Raw genomic sequence first — 17,521 nt, forward strand, 5'->3', positions numbered from 1 at the left:
ACAATGATCCAGCAATTCCTACTTTGCCATCCATCAACCTGTGCAGACAGGAAATCTTGCAGTCCTCTTCAGGGTGACATTCACACCACATTTAACTGAATTAATGTTTTATTTTACCTGCATTGATAGACTCTTTACACATTTTTTTTAATCTAAAATGATTTTGCACATTCAAGATACCTAAATGTATATATGTATAGTGTGTGTGTGTATAGTGATATATCACTTCTGCTCTGCACGGTAGGAGGAAATAACCTGATCCTTTCAGTTATGCTCATGCAATTGTGAAACACTATTATGTCCTTATGTAAGAGGTGCTTATGGTGGGGGTACATGTTAGAAGTGTTTATTACATGTCTTGTAGCACTTTGAAACAAGTTGTAAAAACTGTAATGAGTTTAGGGTTATTGCTAAAAATTTCAGAAACTTTCAGCAATTAAAGGCCAGTTCACCCAAAAATGAAAATTCTGTTACGATTTACTATCATGTCCTTCCAAAGAAGATATTTTGAATACATGTTTAATAATGTTATTATTTATTAACTGTTTTTTATAGTTAATAATAATGTCAATAACTATTTTGTCCATACAATGGAAGTCAGTGGAGTCCAAAACAACACTGGACCTCTTCTTTTTTCTTTTTTTTTGCATGGGGAAAAAAAACAGAGACCAAAATATCTTCTTTTGTGTTCCAAAAGAAATGTGAAAATTCTTCGCCACAAGATGATCACGATTGTGGTCAGTAGCTGAAATAATCACATTGCACTAATTAATTACATTACTTTACAAGATTTACAAGCAGCATACAGTCTTTATTTAGCATGTATGAGTTTAAAATCCATTTATTTAAAATAAGTTAACAAATAAGGATAAATAAAATTGCTGATAAAACAGACATTTTCTCTCAGATATGTCAGATGAACAGAGATATGTGATGATGACGTCAATTATAATGGACATAATTTAACTGACATTGACATTATGTCAACTGATACTCTGCCTAGTTTCCATGAAGTCAGTGGACCATGTGCTATATTAGACACAGTGAAAAAGACAGAAAATGGACATGTCTAGTCATGATGGTAAAAAAAACATTCCATTTAAATGCACATGCCTTAAGTATCTTTTACTTTCTCTCTGTACCATGCAGAAAAACACATTCTCGGGCTTGGCCCCTTTTTCCGTAATTGACACACACACACACACGCACCCACACATTCCTTTCATCTAACTCAATGTTGCTAACTCAAAGCAATGAGCCTATTGTCCCCTTTCTCTTTCTCACTGGCTCAAAGTTCTTTCTCCACCTCTGACTGCAGTCATCAGATGGCTCTTGTAGAGCTTGCTGAGTCCTGTCATCCAAAACTTAAGAAGACGCACATTGTCCTCTTCCCCTGGCCCCGTGGCCCCCAGCAGGGCTAAAACCTTTTGAGTGTCCTCTTTACCTCTGCCATCCACCTTGGAGAACTTAAACAACACTTTTACTTTGCTGTAACAGAGAGAAAAAGAAGAGCATGTGGTGAGAGGAAGCACAGAAGGTTAGCAAGGGAACAATAAACAGACAAGACGAAAACAGGACAAAGAGGAAATTGGAAAGAAGCGAGTAAGTGAATAAGAGAGAGAGGGGGGGGGGGGGGGGGGGGGGGGGATTACAGGAAAAAGGAGAACAGGCAAAATATTTCACTTTGTGAATGCTACATTACTTTTCTAAACTGCCTCAAATAAATATAATGGCACATTCCACAAATGCAGTATATTTTGGTAACCGTTCATTCATTGTAGTATAAGCTATTTTTAATTATTCATTAATTTTACCTACCAAAAAAGTATTATGTAACAGTGGTCCTAAATCTTTGGCGCAACCCCAAAGTCCAAAATTTCAGGCCCTATTTTGTACACAGTTGTGGAAAGTGCTGTATTTAAATATTGTAACAGTACTTCATATTTCAATCAACAAATTTAAACTGTACTTTTCATTTTATATGTGATTCAAGGGCTTGAAAGAAATTAATATGCTGTTTATTTCTATTCCTCTAAGAATCTTGATAAAATAGATCTCACTTTCCTCAAAAATATTAAGCAGCAAAACTGTTTTCAAACTTGATAATAATAAGAAATGTTTCTTGAGCAGCAAATAGGTATATTAGAAAGATTTCTGAAGGATCGTGTGACACTGAAGTAATGATGCAGAAAATTTACAGAAATAAATGACATTTTAAAATATATTAATATAGAAAACAGTTATTCTAAGAATATTTCACAATACGACTGTTTTACTGTATTTTTGATAAGATGATGGTGAGCATAAGAGGCTTCTTATAAAATCTTACTGATACAAACTTTTGAACGGTATATACATTATTGAACATTTAAAGTGAATCAAAACCTTTCATCAAAGTTTTGCATGAATTTAGAACAATACCCGTTCTTGTCTTAGGACTTTTTTAGGATTAACTTTTTTGATCCACTTCAAATGTTGACTACTGTATATACACTCACCTAAAGGATTATTAGGAACACCATACTAATACTGTGTTTGACCCCCTTTCACCTTCAGAACTGCCTTAATTCTACGTGGCATTGATTCAACAAGGTGCTGAAAGCATTCTTTAGAAATGTTGGCCCATATTGATGGGATAGCATCTTGCAGTTGATGGAGATTTGTGGGATGCACATCCAGGGCACAAAGCTCCCGTTCCACCACATCCCAAAGATGCTCTATTGGGTTGAGATCTGGTGACTGTGGGGGCCATTTTAGTACAGTGAACTCATTGTCATGTTCAAGAAACCAATTTGAAATGATTCGAGCTTTGTGACATGGTGCATTATCCTGCTGGAAGTAGCCATCAGAGGATGGGTACATGGTGGCCATAAAGGGATGGACATGGTCAGAAACAATGCTCAGGTAGGCCGTGGCATTTAAACGATGCCCAATTGGCACTAAGGGGCCTAAAGTGTGCCAAGAAAACATCCCCCACACCATTACACCACCACCACCAGCCTGCACAGTGGTAACAAGGCATGATGGATCCATGTTCTCATTCTGTTTACGCCAAATTCTGACTCTACCATCTGAATGTCTCAACAGAAATCGAGACTCATCAGACCAGGCAACATTTTTACAGTCTTCAACTGTCCAATTTTGGTGAGCTCTTGCAAATTGTAGCCTCTTTTTCCTATTTGTAGTGGAGATGAGTGGTACCCGGTGGGGTCTTCTGCTGTTGTAGCCCATCCGCCTCAAGGTTGTGCGTGTTGTGGCTTCACAAATGCTTTGCTGCATACCTCGGTTGTAACGAGTGGTTATTTCAGTCAAAGTTGCTCTTCTATCAGCTTGAATCAGTCGGCCCATTCTCCTCTGACCTCTAACATCAACAAGGCATTTTCGCCCACAGGACTGCCGCATACTGGATGTTTTTCCCTTTTCACACCATTCTTTGTAAACCCTAGAAATGGTTGTGCTTGAAAATCCCAGTAACTGAGCAGATTGTGAAATACTCAGACCGGCCCATCTGGCACCAACAACCATGCCACGCTCAAAATTGCTTAAATCACCTTTCTTTCCCATTCTGACATTCAGTTTGGAGTTCAGGAGATTGTCTTGACCAGGACCACACCCCTAAATGCATTGAAGTAACTACCATGTGATTGGTTGATTAGATAATTGCATTAATGAGAAATTGAACAGGTGTTCCTAATAATCCTTTAGGTGAGTGTATGTGTGTATATATATATATATATATATATATAAATGTGTGTGTGTATATGTATATTGTAAACATATATACAAACAAACGTAATAAATTAGACAAAATAATAGAAATCAAAATGAAAAGCAACTCTTGAGCAAATATTTTGGATATATTAGTGGACATTTTGGATATATTGTGTTTGGAGTAAAGACTGTCATCTGTTTCTAAAGTGATATATTTGAAAGAAATAGTGGTTGTATATATCTAATTAAAAAAAGCTAATTTACTTCATCCACTCCTCTTTCAGACAGAGGAGGCAGAGAGAGACCACCTCCACCGACAGATTCTCATTAGAAAGAGCCACTTCGATCTTATTCAACAGAGTTGGACCTAAGAGAAAGAAAAACCATGAGGAAGCCACATTATAAATTAATTTGCAGAGTACAAATGCAAAAAATGCTATAAATAGTGTGAATAGTGTTTGAATAGGGGTATACATCTTTAAAGACTGTGGCAATCCTACATGTGCCCATGCGTTTACCTTTATCCGCTGGTTGTGCGTTGGCACTGCTAATGTTGAACTGGTAGAGTGAGAGAATGTCATCATCCGAAACAGGACTTACACAACTGCGCTCAACGTTAAGTACATCCACCAGCACAGAAAACTCTGAGAGAGAGAGAGAAAGAGGGAAAGGGGTTACACCATTAGGATTCTTAATGAATGTTGAACTTTGAGATGAACCTGACACTGAGTTATGAAACAATTTCACTATGTTTAGTAAGAAAACAGTCACACAGAAGTTGAGAAATATGATGTAAATCACATTCCGACAAAGAAAACACCAAAACACTTATTTTGAGGCCGCTGTTACATCCATGTGTGTTTGTCTTGATTAAAATAAAATACAATCATGTTATAAAAACAATATGATCCCCTGAATTGATGGATAAAGATTACGAGAGCACTGCTGCCATTTCTCAGTGTCACTTATGCATTGTGTTACTGTTTGTGTATGTGTGACCCAAAGCAATCTTAGCTACGGCAGCACTGCAAAGATGGAATCCGAATACAATAGGTTAATGGGGCTCAAATCCCTCAGGGCTTGGATCTTAGGAGTCTTTTAATGTGGTGTAGACATACGATAGTTAAACGAACTAGCTGCGTCAAGCAAAAATATACAAAAGAGGGTTTGCAGTGAAACAGAAAAGAAACAGCAGATTATTTTACAGTACAGTACCTGAAGAGCTGACATGGGCTGGGATTGGTACATCTGGGCTAAGGCCAAGGAAGTTGCATCGATATGCTTCCTCATAGTGAGGACTGTACAGAACTGCTCGGACACAGCCAACTGGAAGCAAAGCCTGTGAAATGGTCAGAAAACTGAATTCAGGATACGCTTTTAAAGATCATAAGAAACAAAGTCTTCAGTCAAGGGTTTCCAAACTTTTGACTGGAAGTGTATAGATATAACACAGATGTGTGCTTTATGGTGTAGACCTGGAATCACTTGATTAGTGTGATGGAAATAGGTATTTAGCTGACCTTCAGCACATTAAAAGCTGACTGGATAAGACCAGGGTCTGCACCTCTCCATATGACTTGGTTTCCCATGAGAACGTGCCATGTCAGTTGTCTGAAATCTGTGGTACCCAGGATCTGCCAATTAATCCAAAATAGCATAGTCAAATTTGATATTTATATATATTTTTCAAATTGATGTTGGTAACAGAGTAAACATTTATTTGCCTGTCTTAAATGTCTCAATGATTTGAACTTCGGCCCAATAAGGTCCTCTTGTCTTCCATCATCAAATTGGAAGTCTTTAGCCTGTACACTCTCTGATTGGCTGGCCTGTGAGTTAGATCCACCCCCTTCAGCACCATCCCAGCCACTCATCTCTTCCTCTTGCTCTGTGAGAGAATTGTACACAATGTTGCGGTGAGCCTTTTTTAATGCTGAAGTCTACAGTATAACCTTAGGTTATGCAGAGTCATTGCTATCATTCTGACTATAAAAGATGAGTAAAAAGTTGAACAATCTCTTGAGAGCTGTTTGTTTGTCAGTCTCAGGAGCAGAATGTTGGAAAAGGAAAATCTGGGCCAGACACCCAGTTAACAGTTCAAAAATCAATTTGTTTTAAAAATCAATTTGTTAGCAGACACACTCATTAAAATATTCCTACGGAATCAATAGTATCTTATGATAAAAAAAAGTTTAGCCATGTAAAGAAACATAACATTTTATCACATTTTTAACACAACTAAATTTCAATCTTTATTCCTTTAATGTTATTTATAATTATTTTACTCTGTGTATTCATTTTACCAGTTTGTCTTTCAATGAGAACGAGTGTGTCTTCTGTTGGTGCTCCTTCTAAAAGCTTCTCAGTCAACCGACTGCCACAAGCTTTCAGCAACCTATAGTACAGATAATTAAAGTAAGAGGAATTATTATGATTTAAAAATACAAAATATATAGGCCTAAATTGTATGTAAAGCATCACTATTTCTATTGCTCATACACATTTAGGGTTAGGGATCTAACCAAACTCCTAACCCTAAATGTTTGTCCCAGGTACATGAATGATACCTCAAACAGTGCTGTGAAATAAAGTGTAAAATAAGAAATAATGTCACATTGTGAGATATAAAGTAGCAATTTGAGTTATAAAGTCACAATTATAAGAAATAAAGTCGCAATTAGGAGAAATAAAGTTATAATAGTGAGCTATAAAGTCACAATTTTGAGCTATAAAGTCACAATTATGAGAAATAGTCACAATTGTAAGTCTCAGTTATGTGAAATAATTGTGAAATATATTTACAATTGTGAGAAGTTGACACAATTGTGAGACAAATGTGCAATTATGAGTAATAAAGTTGTAATAAAGTTGTAATTGTGATATAAAGTCACAATTATGACACAATTGTGAATCACAATTATGAAAAATAAAGTTGTAATTGAGAGATATAATTACAATTGTGAGACAAAGTTTCAATTGTAAGATATCAAGTCAGAATTGTGAGATAAAATGCGACAATTGTGAGATTGTGAGTCCCAATTATGTGAAATTAAATCACTATTTTGAAATAGAAAGTTACAATTGTGAGACAAAGGTGACAATCATGAGAAAAAAGAGATCTAAAGTCACAATTGTGAGATCTGAAGTCAAAAATGTGAGACAAATTCACAATTATGAGAAATAAAGTAACATTGTGAGATATAAAGTTACAATATGAGTTATAAAGTCAAAAATATTCAGAACAGAGTTTTACGCACCAGCTGAATGAGGAGTGCAGACTAGCCCACAGGTTTTGGTGCTGGGTTAGAGATGTGAGTGAGCGGGCTGCGTTTCCGCTGCGCTGGTGGGGGAACACTGCCGGAGAGAAGGCACTGTTCATACGCACAGCCCTCTGAGGACACACACACTGCTCACTGTCAAACACCTGCAGGGTAAAAAACAGGACAAAATATTGTTTTTTCAACACTGCAAGCAACTCATCACTCCAAGAGGCACTCCGTCAATCACGGTACTAAAGTGGGTCTGCAGTCCAGTACCTTGAGTGCTGTGTTCTGTAGACTCTGAATGGTTAGCCGCAGGTGGCGCAACAGGAATGGCCAGGAGTTGATGAGGTAGATCCTGTCCATAGCTACCACGACAATGCTGTACCAGCGCTGGAAGCCCCGAGCCAGGCTGTCTTTGATGAAAAACGTATGAGAAAAAACAAATCCATGCTGTTCGTCTCCAAAGAAGATGGGCCCCTCTCGACCAGGACAAACCTGCAATAGCCGATGATATAAAAAGTCTCTCATAGATGCATTTTTTTGTTTATTCATTGATGCAAACAAGTGTATACATACCTCACAGCTGAGGCTGCGCACACATGCCTGTCGCACCACACTGAAGAGCTGTGGCTGGCGTGGATGTTGATGGCTCAGATAGCGGATTCCTGTCTCACTGTCCACACTCACAAAGCCTGGGTGAGATGCAGGTAGGGAGCGACAGCCCTGGGGAGAGAAAGACAGATATTATACAATATTAGAGAGAAGGACATTTTTAAATATATTTGGGCTGTGACAAGAATAATTTCTCACTTCACACATGTCTGCTCTTTGTGTGGCAGAGCTGTTGGCTCTCATGGTGAGACCTTCGCCCTCTCTGTCCCCCTCTCGGTCCCTGTCACCAGGAATGACTGAACCAGGAGATGGGGATGGAGGGTGGACGGCCTCTGTACAGAATAGCGTCCGAGGGCCATGGAGTTCACAGAAATGGCAAAGGGCAACTAAAGCATTCATCTGGAGGAAATTGAAAGGTTATATGAGAAAATGCAATATCATCAATATATATATATATATATTACATTTTGATTGTGATAGAATGAGGGTGAGTTTTAGATGTTTATAAACCACAACAGACATTTAATGCATAATGTTAAAGGGACCTAAAAGTGATGCCAATGACTATAGCATTAATCATAAATCATTAAACATAACATTCTCAACTGTACAGGCAAAACCATTGTACATTTTGAGATTTTGCTTCCATAACATATCTTCTTCCAGGCTAGTGGAAAACATCCTGTTACTACACTTTCTCCATTTGTGTCTGTAGATTTCAATAAAACATGTTTAAAGGCTGTTTTCTCAAAATTAGGGTTTTTTTTCTCATGCACTGAGCCAGAAATCTCTACTTCAGTGACACTTACAAGTTTCCTGTTTTATTCCTATATATATTCTGAAGAGGGGTTTGATCATATATACATTCGACTTATTTATATAATATTTTATTCCTAAAAGTAAGGTGATTTTTTTTCTTGAGTGATGAAAAGATATCTAAAATCCTCTCTGTAAAAAGTATGTCAACAAAATGAAACAAGATCCAATGTTCAGATTTCTGTTCTGCAAATGAGAGAATTTTAAATTAGATAATGCCTTATTTGCATTTTTAAACATAACATTTCAGGAAATTTAAAGTGTTAATGTGTTGTGATCAACTGGGGAAGTATGGTGACATATTAGTTAAAAATGTTACCTTATTCACATGTGGTACCATGTCCATGACTAAATCTAAATGCAAGCAAAAATGATATATAGAAAAAACAACAGCAACATTTTATCCTTACCTTTATCAGCTGGGTAAAGCTTTTGCGCCGACTGGTACTGCCAGTCGACTATCAAGAGCAAAACATTGCAATGGAGCAACTACTGGTTTTGCATGGCTATCAATGTTGCTTACAATGTAATTTGTTACAAGTCAACATACATGGCAAACTGTTCTCGCCGATGTACAGTTTACTAAAATGAAATGCGATCGTAATAATTAGTTTTATCGTGTTTACATTGTTAGGTCCATCCTTTTTCAGTCTTATGTGTCATGTGATGGGGAAGTCACGCGCTAAGATCACAACAACGTGTGCGTGACTCACACAGCTGCTCTTGTCTCTCAATGGTCATCGGTACAGGCCAAATAATCCACGAATACGGTTTTCTGTTGTAGTTACATGGTGGCGCCATGTATATGTTTGTTATTTCGAGTGATATAATTAATTATGGGCTCTTCCGTAATCCGCGGAATGCCTTTTGAGATCCCTGGCCAATGAAAGAATCTTCTGAGGAATCGGATCGTTTCGACGATTCAGTTAAACCGGTTTAAAAAAGCGGTCTGAATGAATCGCTCATGAATCATAGGGATAGTTCACCCAAAAATGAAAATTCTACTCTCCTCATGTTGTTTTGAACCTGTACGATTCTTCGTTTTGCTGAACATAAATATTTTGAAGAAGGTTAGTAATAACCAAACAGTTGTGGGGGGTTTTCCATACTATGGAAGTCAATGATGCACCCCACCACAACTTGTTACAAACATTCTTCAAAATAGCAGAAGAAAGATATCCATACAGGTTTTTAGAACAACTTAAAGGTGAGTAAATGATGACGGAATTTTCATTTTTGGGTGAACCATCCCTTTAACAACTCCAAAATATGCACACACAAAAAAAGTTATTTACGAGATATGTAAATTAGTATTGTTCATTGTAAATGCATTACATTTAATGTTTTTTTATGGTGGAATCATGGCTGCAATAGACTGACCTGGGACACATTAAATGACAATGCATTTATCATTAATAAAACATCTGAAACACGAATACACCGTATGTGCTGGCATATGTCTGTTATGCGTTTGAATCAGGTTTGTATGAACAAAAGTGTTCGAAAGAATCGATTCGCGGAAATGAGTCGGACAACCAGTAATAATCAATGCGTTTGGCGAAAACTACAATACCCAAGACCTGAAACCTGAAACCGGAAGTGGTGTTTGTGGACATTGCCCTAACAGCATAGTAAGTAGACTTGAAAATAATAAAGAACTACATTATAAAATGTATAATGTGAATGTTACAACCAACAATAAAAGCAGTATGTTCAGACAACAAACATTGTTTTGGCGTGTAATGTATTTGGTTAAGCCATTCGCGCAAGAATATGAGTCATTACCAGATGATTTCATCATGTAGCAGGTCAACATTAACACTAACCAGTCGACTTCGAACCTAGTTAGTCTTACTCTTTGTGACTTGAGGTAGGATGGTTCATGCTCTTCATTATGCCAAAATATATTATACATGTTATGTTTTTTTTTGTCTTACCGACTACAGTACAATATGGCAAAATTATTGGTGTTAGGTTGCTTTCTAAATGACTGTTAATGTAACATACCTTTTTTAACGAAGCTCTGTTGAAGCTGTCAAATATGGAGTTTGAGGAAGAGAGAACTCAGGAAAACATCACAGAGGATTCTGACAGACAAATCCTCATAGGTAAGACATAACATAAGTTAAATGTATTTACACTTCACTGAGCTACATGTCATCGGGAAATTAAGTTGTTAAAATATAAAAACCGTGTTGTAATTCTAAAGGTTATATTTAGCATTTTATGGTTTGGAGTGCTAGTAAACTATTTTAATTGTTGTCATTTTTACTAGTTTAAAAAATATATTACTTCAAAACGAGCTGAAAATGACAAATTGATCTACTTTGATAATAAAACCTTTAGGTCACCGCCTATAACAAATACTGGAGAGGTGGAGGCTACAATGCAAATGACCTGAAGATGGCAGTGAAAAGCCTTTTTAATTTATTCATAATTTCTCGTAAACTGGTTTGTTTTGAACAAAATTGTAGGCTTGCTTACTGTAAGTGGGGAGTAGAGAATATAATTTTCACAAAGAGAGGTCTGCTTCTATACCACAAGTCTTAAGAGCACTTACAGGGACACGCCATTATTGTGCTATTTTCAGTTAAAACCTCCTGGTCCAAAAGCTTTCAAAGGGGACAATTGTGCTGTGTTTCTGTTTAGGCACCCAAATTGTCATCTTTTGTTACATGGGGAGTTATTGTTCGTAGTCTGTACCAACCTTTCAGGTAAATGTTGTACAGAGAAAGTTCAAAAGTTTGGGGTTTTTTAAGATCATTGTCTTTTAAAGAAATATCTTACGTTCACAAAGGCTGCATTTATTTGAACAAAAATAAAGTAAAAACTGTAATTTTGTGAAATATTATTACAATTTAAAACAATTCATAATAATTCCTGTGACGGCAATTATTCCATGTTTTCAGCATCATTACTCCAGTCTTCAGTGTCACATGATCCTTCAGAAATCATTCTAATATGTTGGATTTGCTGCTCAAGAAACATTTCTTATTATTATCATCAGTGTTGAAACCAGTTGTGCTGCATGATATTTTTGTGGACACTGTGATAAAAAAAAAATTCCACGATATGTTTGATGACAAGAAAGTTCAAAAGGACCAGCATTTATTTGATTGTAAAAGTCTTTACTGTCACTTTTGATCATTTTAATTTGTCCTTGCTGGAAAAAAATATATTTCTTTCTTTCTATCTATCTTTCTTTCTTTCTTTCTTTCTTTCTTTCTTTCTTTCTTTCTTTCTTTCTTTCTTTCTTTCTTTCTTTCTTTCTTTCTTTCTTTCTTTCTTTCTTTCTTTCTTTCTTTCTTTCTTTCTTTCTTTAAAAAAAAAAAAAATCTTACTGACACCCAACTTTCGAACTGTAGTGTGTCTCTTCATTTTGCCACAACAGGTGTTTAAAAGTGTAGGTGGTGGGTGGAGTTGAAGACATGACTCACGAGTTCAAACATGCTGCACTGAAACCAACATTTGCCCTTAGACGTTTATTCTGTCCCTTGAAAACTTGCCTGTTTACCACCATTTACATCTTCACAAACCACTACAACCTTAACTGCTCTGGGAGAACTTAAATTCTACTGTCCAAATAGTTATAGATTAACCTTATCTTGTGTTATCAGTTGGTGCATGAATGTATTCATATCATACTTCTGTATATTCACTTTGCTGTGTGAATGATTTTACTGAACCCTTTCTTCCATTTCCCTTCATACCAGATGAGATGAAACAAGAAACTAGCCAAAACATTTGCCAGCACTTCCTCTTGGGCAGATGTCATTTCGGAGACAGATGTCGACTGTCTCACAGGTCTGTCAATCACTCTGGATGGTAGAGATGCAACTAGCGAACTAGCCTTATGGTAGACATGCTTTATTATCTGTATATTTTCATTTAAACAGCAGTTGGTGTACAGCAGTTGTCGTCTTGTAGCTGCCATAAAAGATGTAAAATTTGATAGATGTTGGGCATACTCATTTGAAGCTTAGTGGATAAATAATGCATTGCTCTTTCCTGACTTCACAGCATGCTTGATGTCTCTCAAAGCACACACTCAGAGGAAGATGATACAACCATCACAGAAAAGCAGAGCAAGAGCCGAAAAAATGGAAAAAAGATTAATGCTGAAAAGCAGCATATGAAAACTGAGAGGGAAGGTGTGATGATAGATTTAGTGATGAAGTGCAGACACACTCTACCTTCCAAAGTCAATCTTCATGATTACAAATAGATGCCTTTCTGTCTCAGGGTGTAAGAAGAAGCCACGCATGCGTACAGCCGATGATGTCATCTCCAGAATTATATGGGACGCCTCAGTGGACCCAGCTGATTTTGTAGTTGGTCACCTGGACCGCTTCCTTGGGGTGCTGGAACGCCCATTCTCTGACTTCTCATGGGACACTCAGGTGTGTTACATCAGTACTAATGTGGTTCACTATCATGTGTCATGTATGGTCACAACCAGCCTTAACACTCCTTTGTTCCTCGTTAGGTGTGTGACTGTGACTTCTCTGAGGAGTTGGCTCTCCCTCGTCATAGGATCCAGTACTTCACCTACAAAGGCCGCCGGTTGTGGGATAGAGACAGTCGCACTGACAGGGTGTTCGGCTCCACTGGGCAGACTATTTTGCCCCCTTTTGGCGGTGAGGATCAGCAGCAAGGTGAGCGACTGTAGGGACTTTAAAGGGGTCATATAATGCCATTTTTGTACAAGCTAATATGATTCTTTAGGGTCTAAATTAAAAGTTTGTAATATACTTTAATTAAAAATTCTCATTAGTATTGTAAGAAAACACTTATTTTACCTGGTAAAAAACAGCTCTGTTTTCAGCACGCCGTTTCAGTGTATATGAGTTTAAATGATCATGAGCTTTGCTGACTCCGCCCCTCTGTTCTATGCGTACACCAGAGCCGGCTCTGGCGTACACCGTTTGTAACACAATAACCATAACACGTTGTTCAGTATAAACGTGGGATTATGCATTATATTGAGAACGTCATACATAGAAAACATGCCGTAATGTACCCTGAGTGTAAACCTTAGACGCATTCATTGTGAAGCGTGCAGCTAGCGATTTACAAGGATTAATATAAATATTAATATAAAGTTTAATAAAACGTTACACTCACTTCAGTTGTTCTAGAGGTTCAGCAGGAACACGAATATATGGTACCGATCCTTTCAGGAGCAGCTTCTTAGCAAAACCAGCTTTATACCTCCTCGTTTATAAAGCAGTCTGGTGTGTGAAATGATTCGCGCAAACATGAAAGCATTGACGTTGCTCGTGGGGAATATTCCCTTCGAAAACAAACTCAGCCACTGCGTCTTCGGCGGTTCGGATTTAGGAACATTAAAATGACTGCTGTGTTCATTATTACACCCAAGAACAGAACACCAATCGCTTAGACGCCATTCTGCTCATAGACAGTGCTCCAGCATATCAACAATGACCGCGCCAGTCCGCGCGGACTATGATTGACAGCTAGCTCACGAGCGAGGGCGGGTCTGTGTTGAAACGCTCTGTCAATCAACAATCGTGGGAGGGGCGTGCGAGCTTGTGACGTCACAGGCTCGAACGGCTCGATTTGAGGCAGGGGAAAACATATAAGGAGATTAAAACAAAACCACTGGATGGATTTTTATCATTATATGATGCCTGTGTACAGACACTGCCAACACACATTTCAGTACAATCAACTTGTAAAAGTGCATGTACCATTATATGACCCCTTTAAGCAACAGCTGCTGAGGGAATGGCAGCGGCGAACGGGATCACTAAGCAACAATAAAGAGGATGGCGTAACGGATCATTTAATTATTTGACAAAGTACAAAAAAGTAATAAAAACATCAACAGAAGGATTGATTTTGGAATTAAATGATATACAGATACAATTCAAATGCCACATAACCATAAAATATAACATTTAATGATCTAATCTGTCACGTATTAATGACTACGGCAAATCAGCTATTCTCCTGTAGTAGATGGTTACAGTAAAATGTCACGAAGTGGCAGTTAAAGTTGCACATGCGCAATTGAACGACAGAAATCCATATCTACCAGTATTTTGTTCTGTATTGTCTAGCAGTTGGTTAATGGGGCAATGCCATATAAGAATGTCCACAACAAAAATAAAGTCGTCCAGTTTAAAAATCCAGTTTAAAACGTGTCAAGTTCTTAGAGATGTCTTTGTATTCATGTCAGTTTCTTATGGTTATGAATAACTTTAATACCTTTTTCAAGAAAGGTTTCAAAGTAATGACTGTTAGTTGGACCATGTGTTTCTTTTTATAACACCACATGACTTTTTATGAGCGGATTCATGGCTGCAATAGACTGGCCTGGGACACATTCAATTACAATACTTATAAAACATCACAGACAAACGTTTTTCAAATATTAATAAGCAGTGACACAATAAAAAATAATAACAGTAATAGTAATGATTAAACTACTCAATATGTTTTTTTCTTCATTATGATATTTGGACTTCATGCCTTCAAAAATATATCCAAATGAATTTTAATACAGAAATTAAAACCATGTGATTTTTAATAAGTATAGGACAAAAAAATGGCATTATTCCACTTAATTGTAATATTTTGGAATTATTCAATTCTCAGACACACCTGATACTGGACAACATGAAGAGACCATCAACACAGTGGATGTTTCAAATGACCTAGAGCAAGCAACTGACTTTTCTGAAGAACAGGATGAGGTTGTAACTACAATTACAACAACAAACAATAAACAACAGCTGGAAGGTGCCATAGATCACTCATTAACCGAAAATGCCAAGGAAGGAACCAGTGATGGCATCTTACCATTGCAACAAGTATCTGCACCAGAAAACAAAGAGATGGCGGCTACTGAAGATCTCAGTTTGAATCATTTGTCAGAGGAGCTATCCATCACTCAGAAAGAAGAACCGGCTGAAATGGTGGAAGAATGGAAGGAGAGCTGGGATGGAGTGAGTGGTCCAGAACCAGAGCCGGTATCATTCGTTCAGCCACAACCACAGCCGAGACGTCCACCACCACGCAGACCCACTCACTTCATCTGCTTCCGTGTGGACTCTCCTGCTGCTCTCCTGGCCTTCCAGCGCGTTCAGAGGAAGGTTCTCTCCCACCTTCCTCAGTCAGAGCCGCTATGGGTGACCCCGGAAACTTTACACATCACTCTCTCTCTGCTTGTTCTCAATAGCCCAGAGGAAGTCAGCGCTGCTGCTGAGCTCCTGCATACCACAGTCGGAAACTCCCACAAACCCCCTATATCTGTGTCTTTCCCCCTAAAACTACGGCACTTCAATGGGACTGTTCTCCATGTGACCCCACAACCCCTATCAGATGTCCAGAGCCTGAATTCCCCTCTCCAAGAAGCCTTCCATGAGAAGGGCTGGCTTCACCGCCATTCCCGATGCCCTTCGTACCATCTCACCCTGGCCAAAGTGAGGAGCCCCATGACAGACAAGATATTTGAAGGCATAGGGGCTGTAAAACTGGCCAAAGACGTGAATTTCGGCAAGCTTGAAGTAAATAAACTCTATCTTTGTGTGAATGGTCACACAAACACAGAGGACGGTTTCTATCAGGTTGTATGTGATGTGCAGCTGCCCATTGTGTAAATGTGTCAGAGATGATGGCTATTAAATAACTAATACTTGATGTATTTTAAACATGTATTTTAGACAAACAGGTTTCCTACAGCATGACTGATTATTTTAAATCTAATAGTTGCAAAGACAATGAATTTAAGCATTTTTAAAATATGTTTGCAATCATTTCTATATTATCTCTGTTGCAGTGAGAAAAGCAGACACTATTCTTTATATTCTTTCATTACAAACTCAATCAAATTTCGACAACACAAGCATTAACGACATTCTTTATATTTAGTCATCTTTTGATATCTTTTTTTATGTACAGTAGTCATATTTCAATGCAGAAGCTAAATTGATTTGAATGGCCTAAGAACTGAATAGCTTTGACACTTGAATTTGAAACTGTTTATTTTATTTTATTGTAGATTTCTGTACAAATATAACAAGGTCTTCTCTTACTTGAGGTTTGTGTGTGCATTTCTTAACCCTCGCTTAGGTAAAGACATACAGCATTCACCTAAGACTATTTCTTCACGTCCTGTTCAGTCATTCAATGCAAAATGTTGCTAAGTGACTTATTTTTGGAGGACTTATGGAATTGGACGTGAGGGTGAGTGTGTAATTTTTTTTTTGTTGTTGAAAGTGGACTGCATATAAATAAGTAATACACCATGTATTTCAGCTATTTTTTTATAGCATAAGCTCTCAATTATTCAAGATCAAACAAACAACTCAGAACAGCTGAACATTTAGCCCCTGGAATGTCTTGAGACCTAGTATGTCCAAACGGAGACAAAAAACCCCCGCTAAATGACACATTTTATTAATATTTTTTCTTGCATGTGTGCGTGTGTTACAGTAGCAGCCCTGTCTGAGATGTCAGTGAGGAAGTCTTGCATACATAACATCATTTTCTCTTTCCTCCTGGATACATGCCCACATATATGAATGCTTGTGCAGTCTCTCCATCCCTCCCTTTTGTGCTTCTCTATTTAGCACCCTTCCCCCATCCTCACTCGCTTTCTCTTTCAGTGACACAGAAAAACCAACGCCACCCTCCCTCTCTCATGCATTCACATACCCCCCCATCCTCCCTCCATCCTCCCTTGGCACACAAATACCCATCTCTCCATCCCTCTCTCGATCTGTTGTTTTTATTGTATTTTTTTAATCCTCGTATCTCGGTTAAACCTCTGGGGCCACGGAGTGTCTAGCATCCTTTCAACCCTTTCTTTCACCACCTATCACCTACTTAATTTCTGGTAAATAATCATAAGCATTTTCGGGAATTCCCTGAAAGTTTGTGCTAAACTGAACGGATTACATTTGCAAAACCATTATTGTCTTTTTTTCACTCTAATTTGACAAAAGATCCTCCTGTATATGGAGTACATGTGGTTTTCTCACAATCAATCACCTTTCTTTTACTCTCTGTCATTATGAGTTGTTGTGCACTCTAAATACAGTACATGTGTAAATCCCTCCATCCCCTTTTGTCTCTTGCACACAAACACCCAC

The 17,521-nt window shown here is 37.8% G+C and overlaps 2 protein-coding genes across 3 annotated transcripts; one reads left to right on the forward strand and one right to left on the reverse strand.

The window, feature by feature from the left end:
• Positions 1–982: 982 nt before the first annotated feature.
• Positions 983–8,960, reverse strand: flcn (folliculin). 2 transcript variants are annotated; one of them, XM_056270428.1, is made up of 12 exons: positions 8,813–8,957; positions 7,785–7,985; positions 7,551–7,697; positions 7,248–7,469; positions 6,969–7,135; positions 6,015–6,106; positions 5,436–5,599; positions 5,232–5,345; positions 4,927–5,050; positions 4,230–4,355; positions 3,976–4,078; positions 983–1,488 (listed from the first exon to the last, which is right to left on the reverse strand). In XM_056270428.1, the coding sequence occupies exons 2-12, from the start codon at positions 7,983–7,985 to the stop codon at positions 1,281–1,283; spliced, it is 1,668 nt and encodes a 555-aa protein (XP_056126403.1). In that variant the 5' UTR covers positions 8,813–8,957; the 3' UTR covers positions 983–1,280. The 2 variants fall into 2 exon arrangements, with proteins under 2 accessions (XP_056126403.1, XP_056126396.1); XM_056270421.1 differs by having other exon boundaries at positions 7,248–7,697; positions 8,813–8,960.
• Positions 8,961–10,091: 1,131 nt separating this feature from the next.
• On the forward strand, positions 10,092–16,042 carry leng9 (leukocyte receptor cluster (LRC) member 9). Its single transcript, XM_056270439.1, has 7 exons — positions 10,092–10,272; positions 10,424–10,510; positions 12,116–12,206; positions 12,423–12,553; positions 12,645–12,802; positions 12,889–13,057; positions 15,024–16,042. The coding sequence occupies exons 2-7, from the start codon at positions 10,444–10,446 to the stop codon at positions 16,025–16,027; spliced, it is 1,620 nt and encodes a 539-aa protein (XP_056126414.1). The 5' UTR covers positions 10,092–10,272; positions 10,424–10,443; the 3' UTR covers positions 16,028–16,042.
• Positions 16,043–17,521: the final 1,479 nt, after the last annotated feature.

Source organism: Rhinichthys klamathensis, unplaced genomic scaffold, assembly GCF_029890125.1.
Source record: "Rhinichthys klamathensis goyatoka isolate OS25496 unplaced genomic scaffold, OSU_Roscu_1.1 h1tg000013l_1, whole genome shotgun sequence".
Classification (NCBI taxonomy): domain Eukaryota; kingdom Metazoa; phylum Chordata; class Actinopteri; order Cypriniformes; family Leuciscidae; genus Rhinichthys; species Rhinichthys klamathensis.

Excerpts from the sequence above, each read along its gene's own strand:
- flcn (XM_056270421.1), bottom strand. The coding sequence starts at position 7,985 with ATGAATGCTTTAGTTGCCCTTTGCCATTTCTGTGAACTCCATGGCCCT. Across the intron at positions 5,600-6,014 it reads TCTCATTGAAAGACAAACTG|AGCAAGAGGAAGAGATGAGT; the intron begins GTAAAATGAATA and ends ATTCTCTCACAG. Across the intron at positions 5,346-5,435 it reads CATTGAGACATTTAAGACAG|ATCCTGGGTACCACAGATTT; the intron begins GCAAATAAATGT and ends ATTAATTGGCAG.
- leng9 (XM_056270439.1), top strand. The coding sequence starts at position 10,444 with ATGGAGTTTGAGGAAGAGAGAACTCAGGAAAACATCACAGAGGATTCT. Across the intron at positions 12,554-12,644 it reads TATGAAAACTGAGAGGGAAG|GGTGTAAGAAGAAGCCACGC; the intron begins GTGTGATGATAG and ends TTTCTGTCTCAG. Across the intron at positions 13,058-15,023 it reads CGGTGAGGATCAGCAGCAAG|ACACACCTGATACTGGACAA; the intron begins GTGAGCGACTGT and ends TTCAATTCTCAG.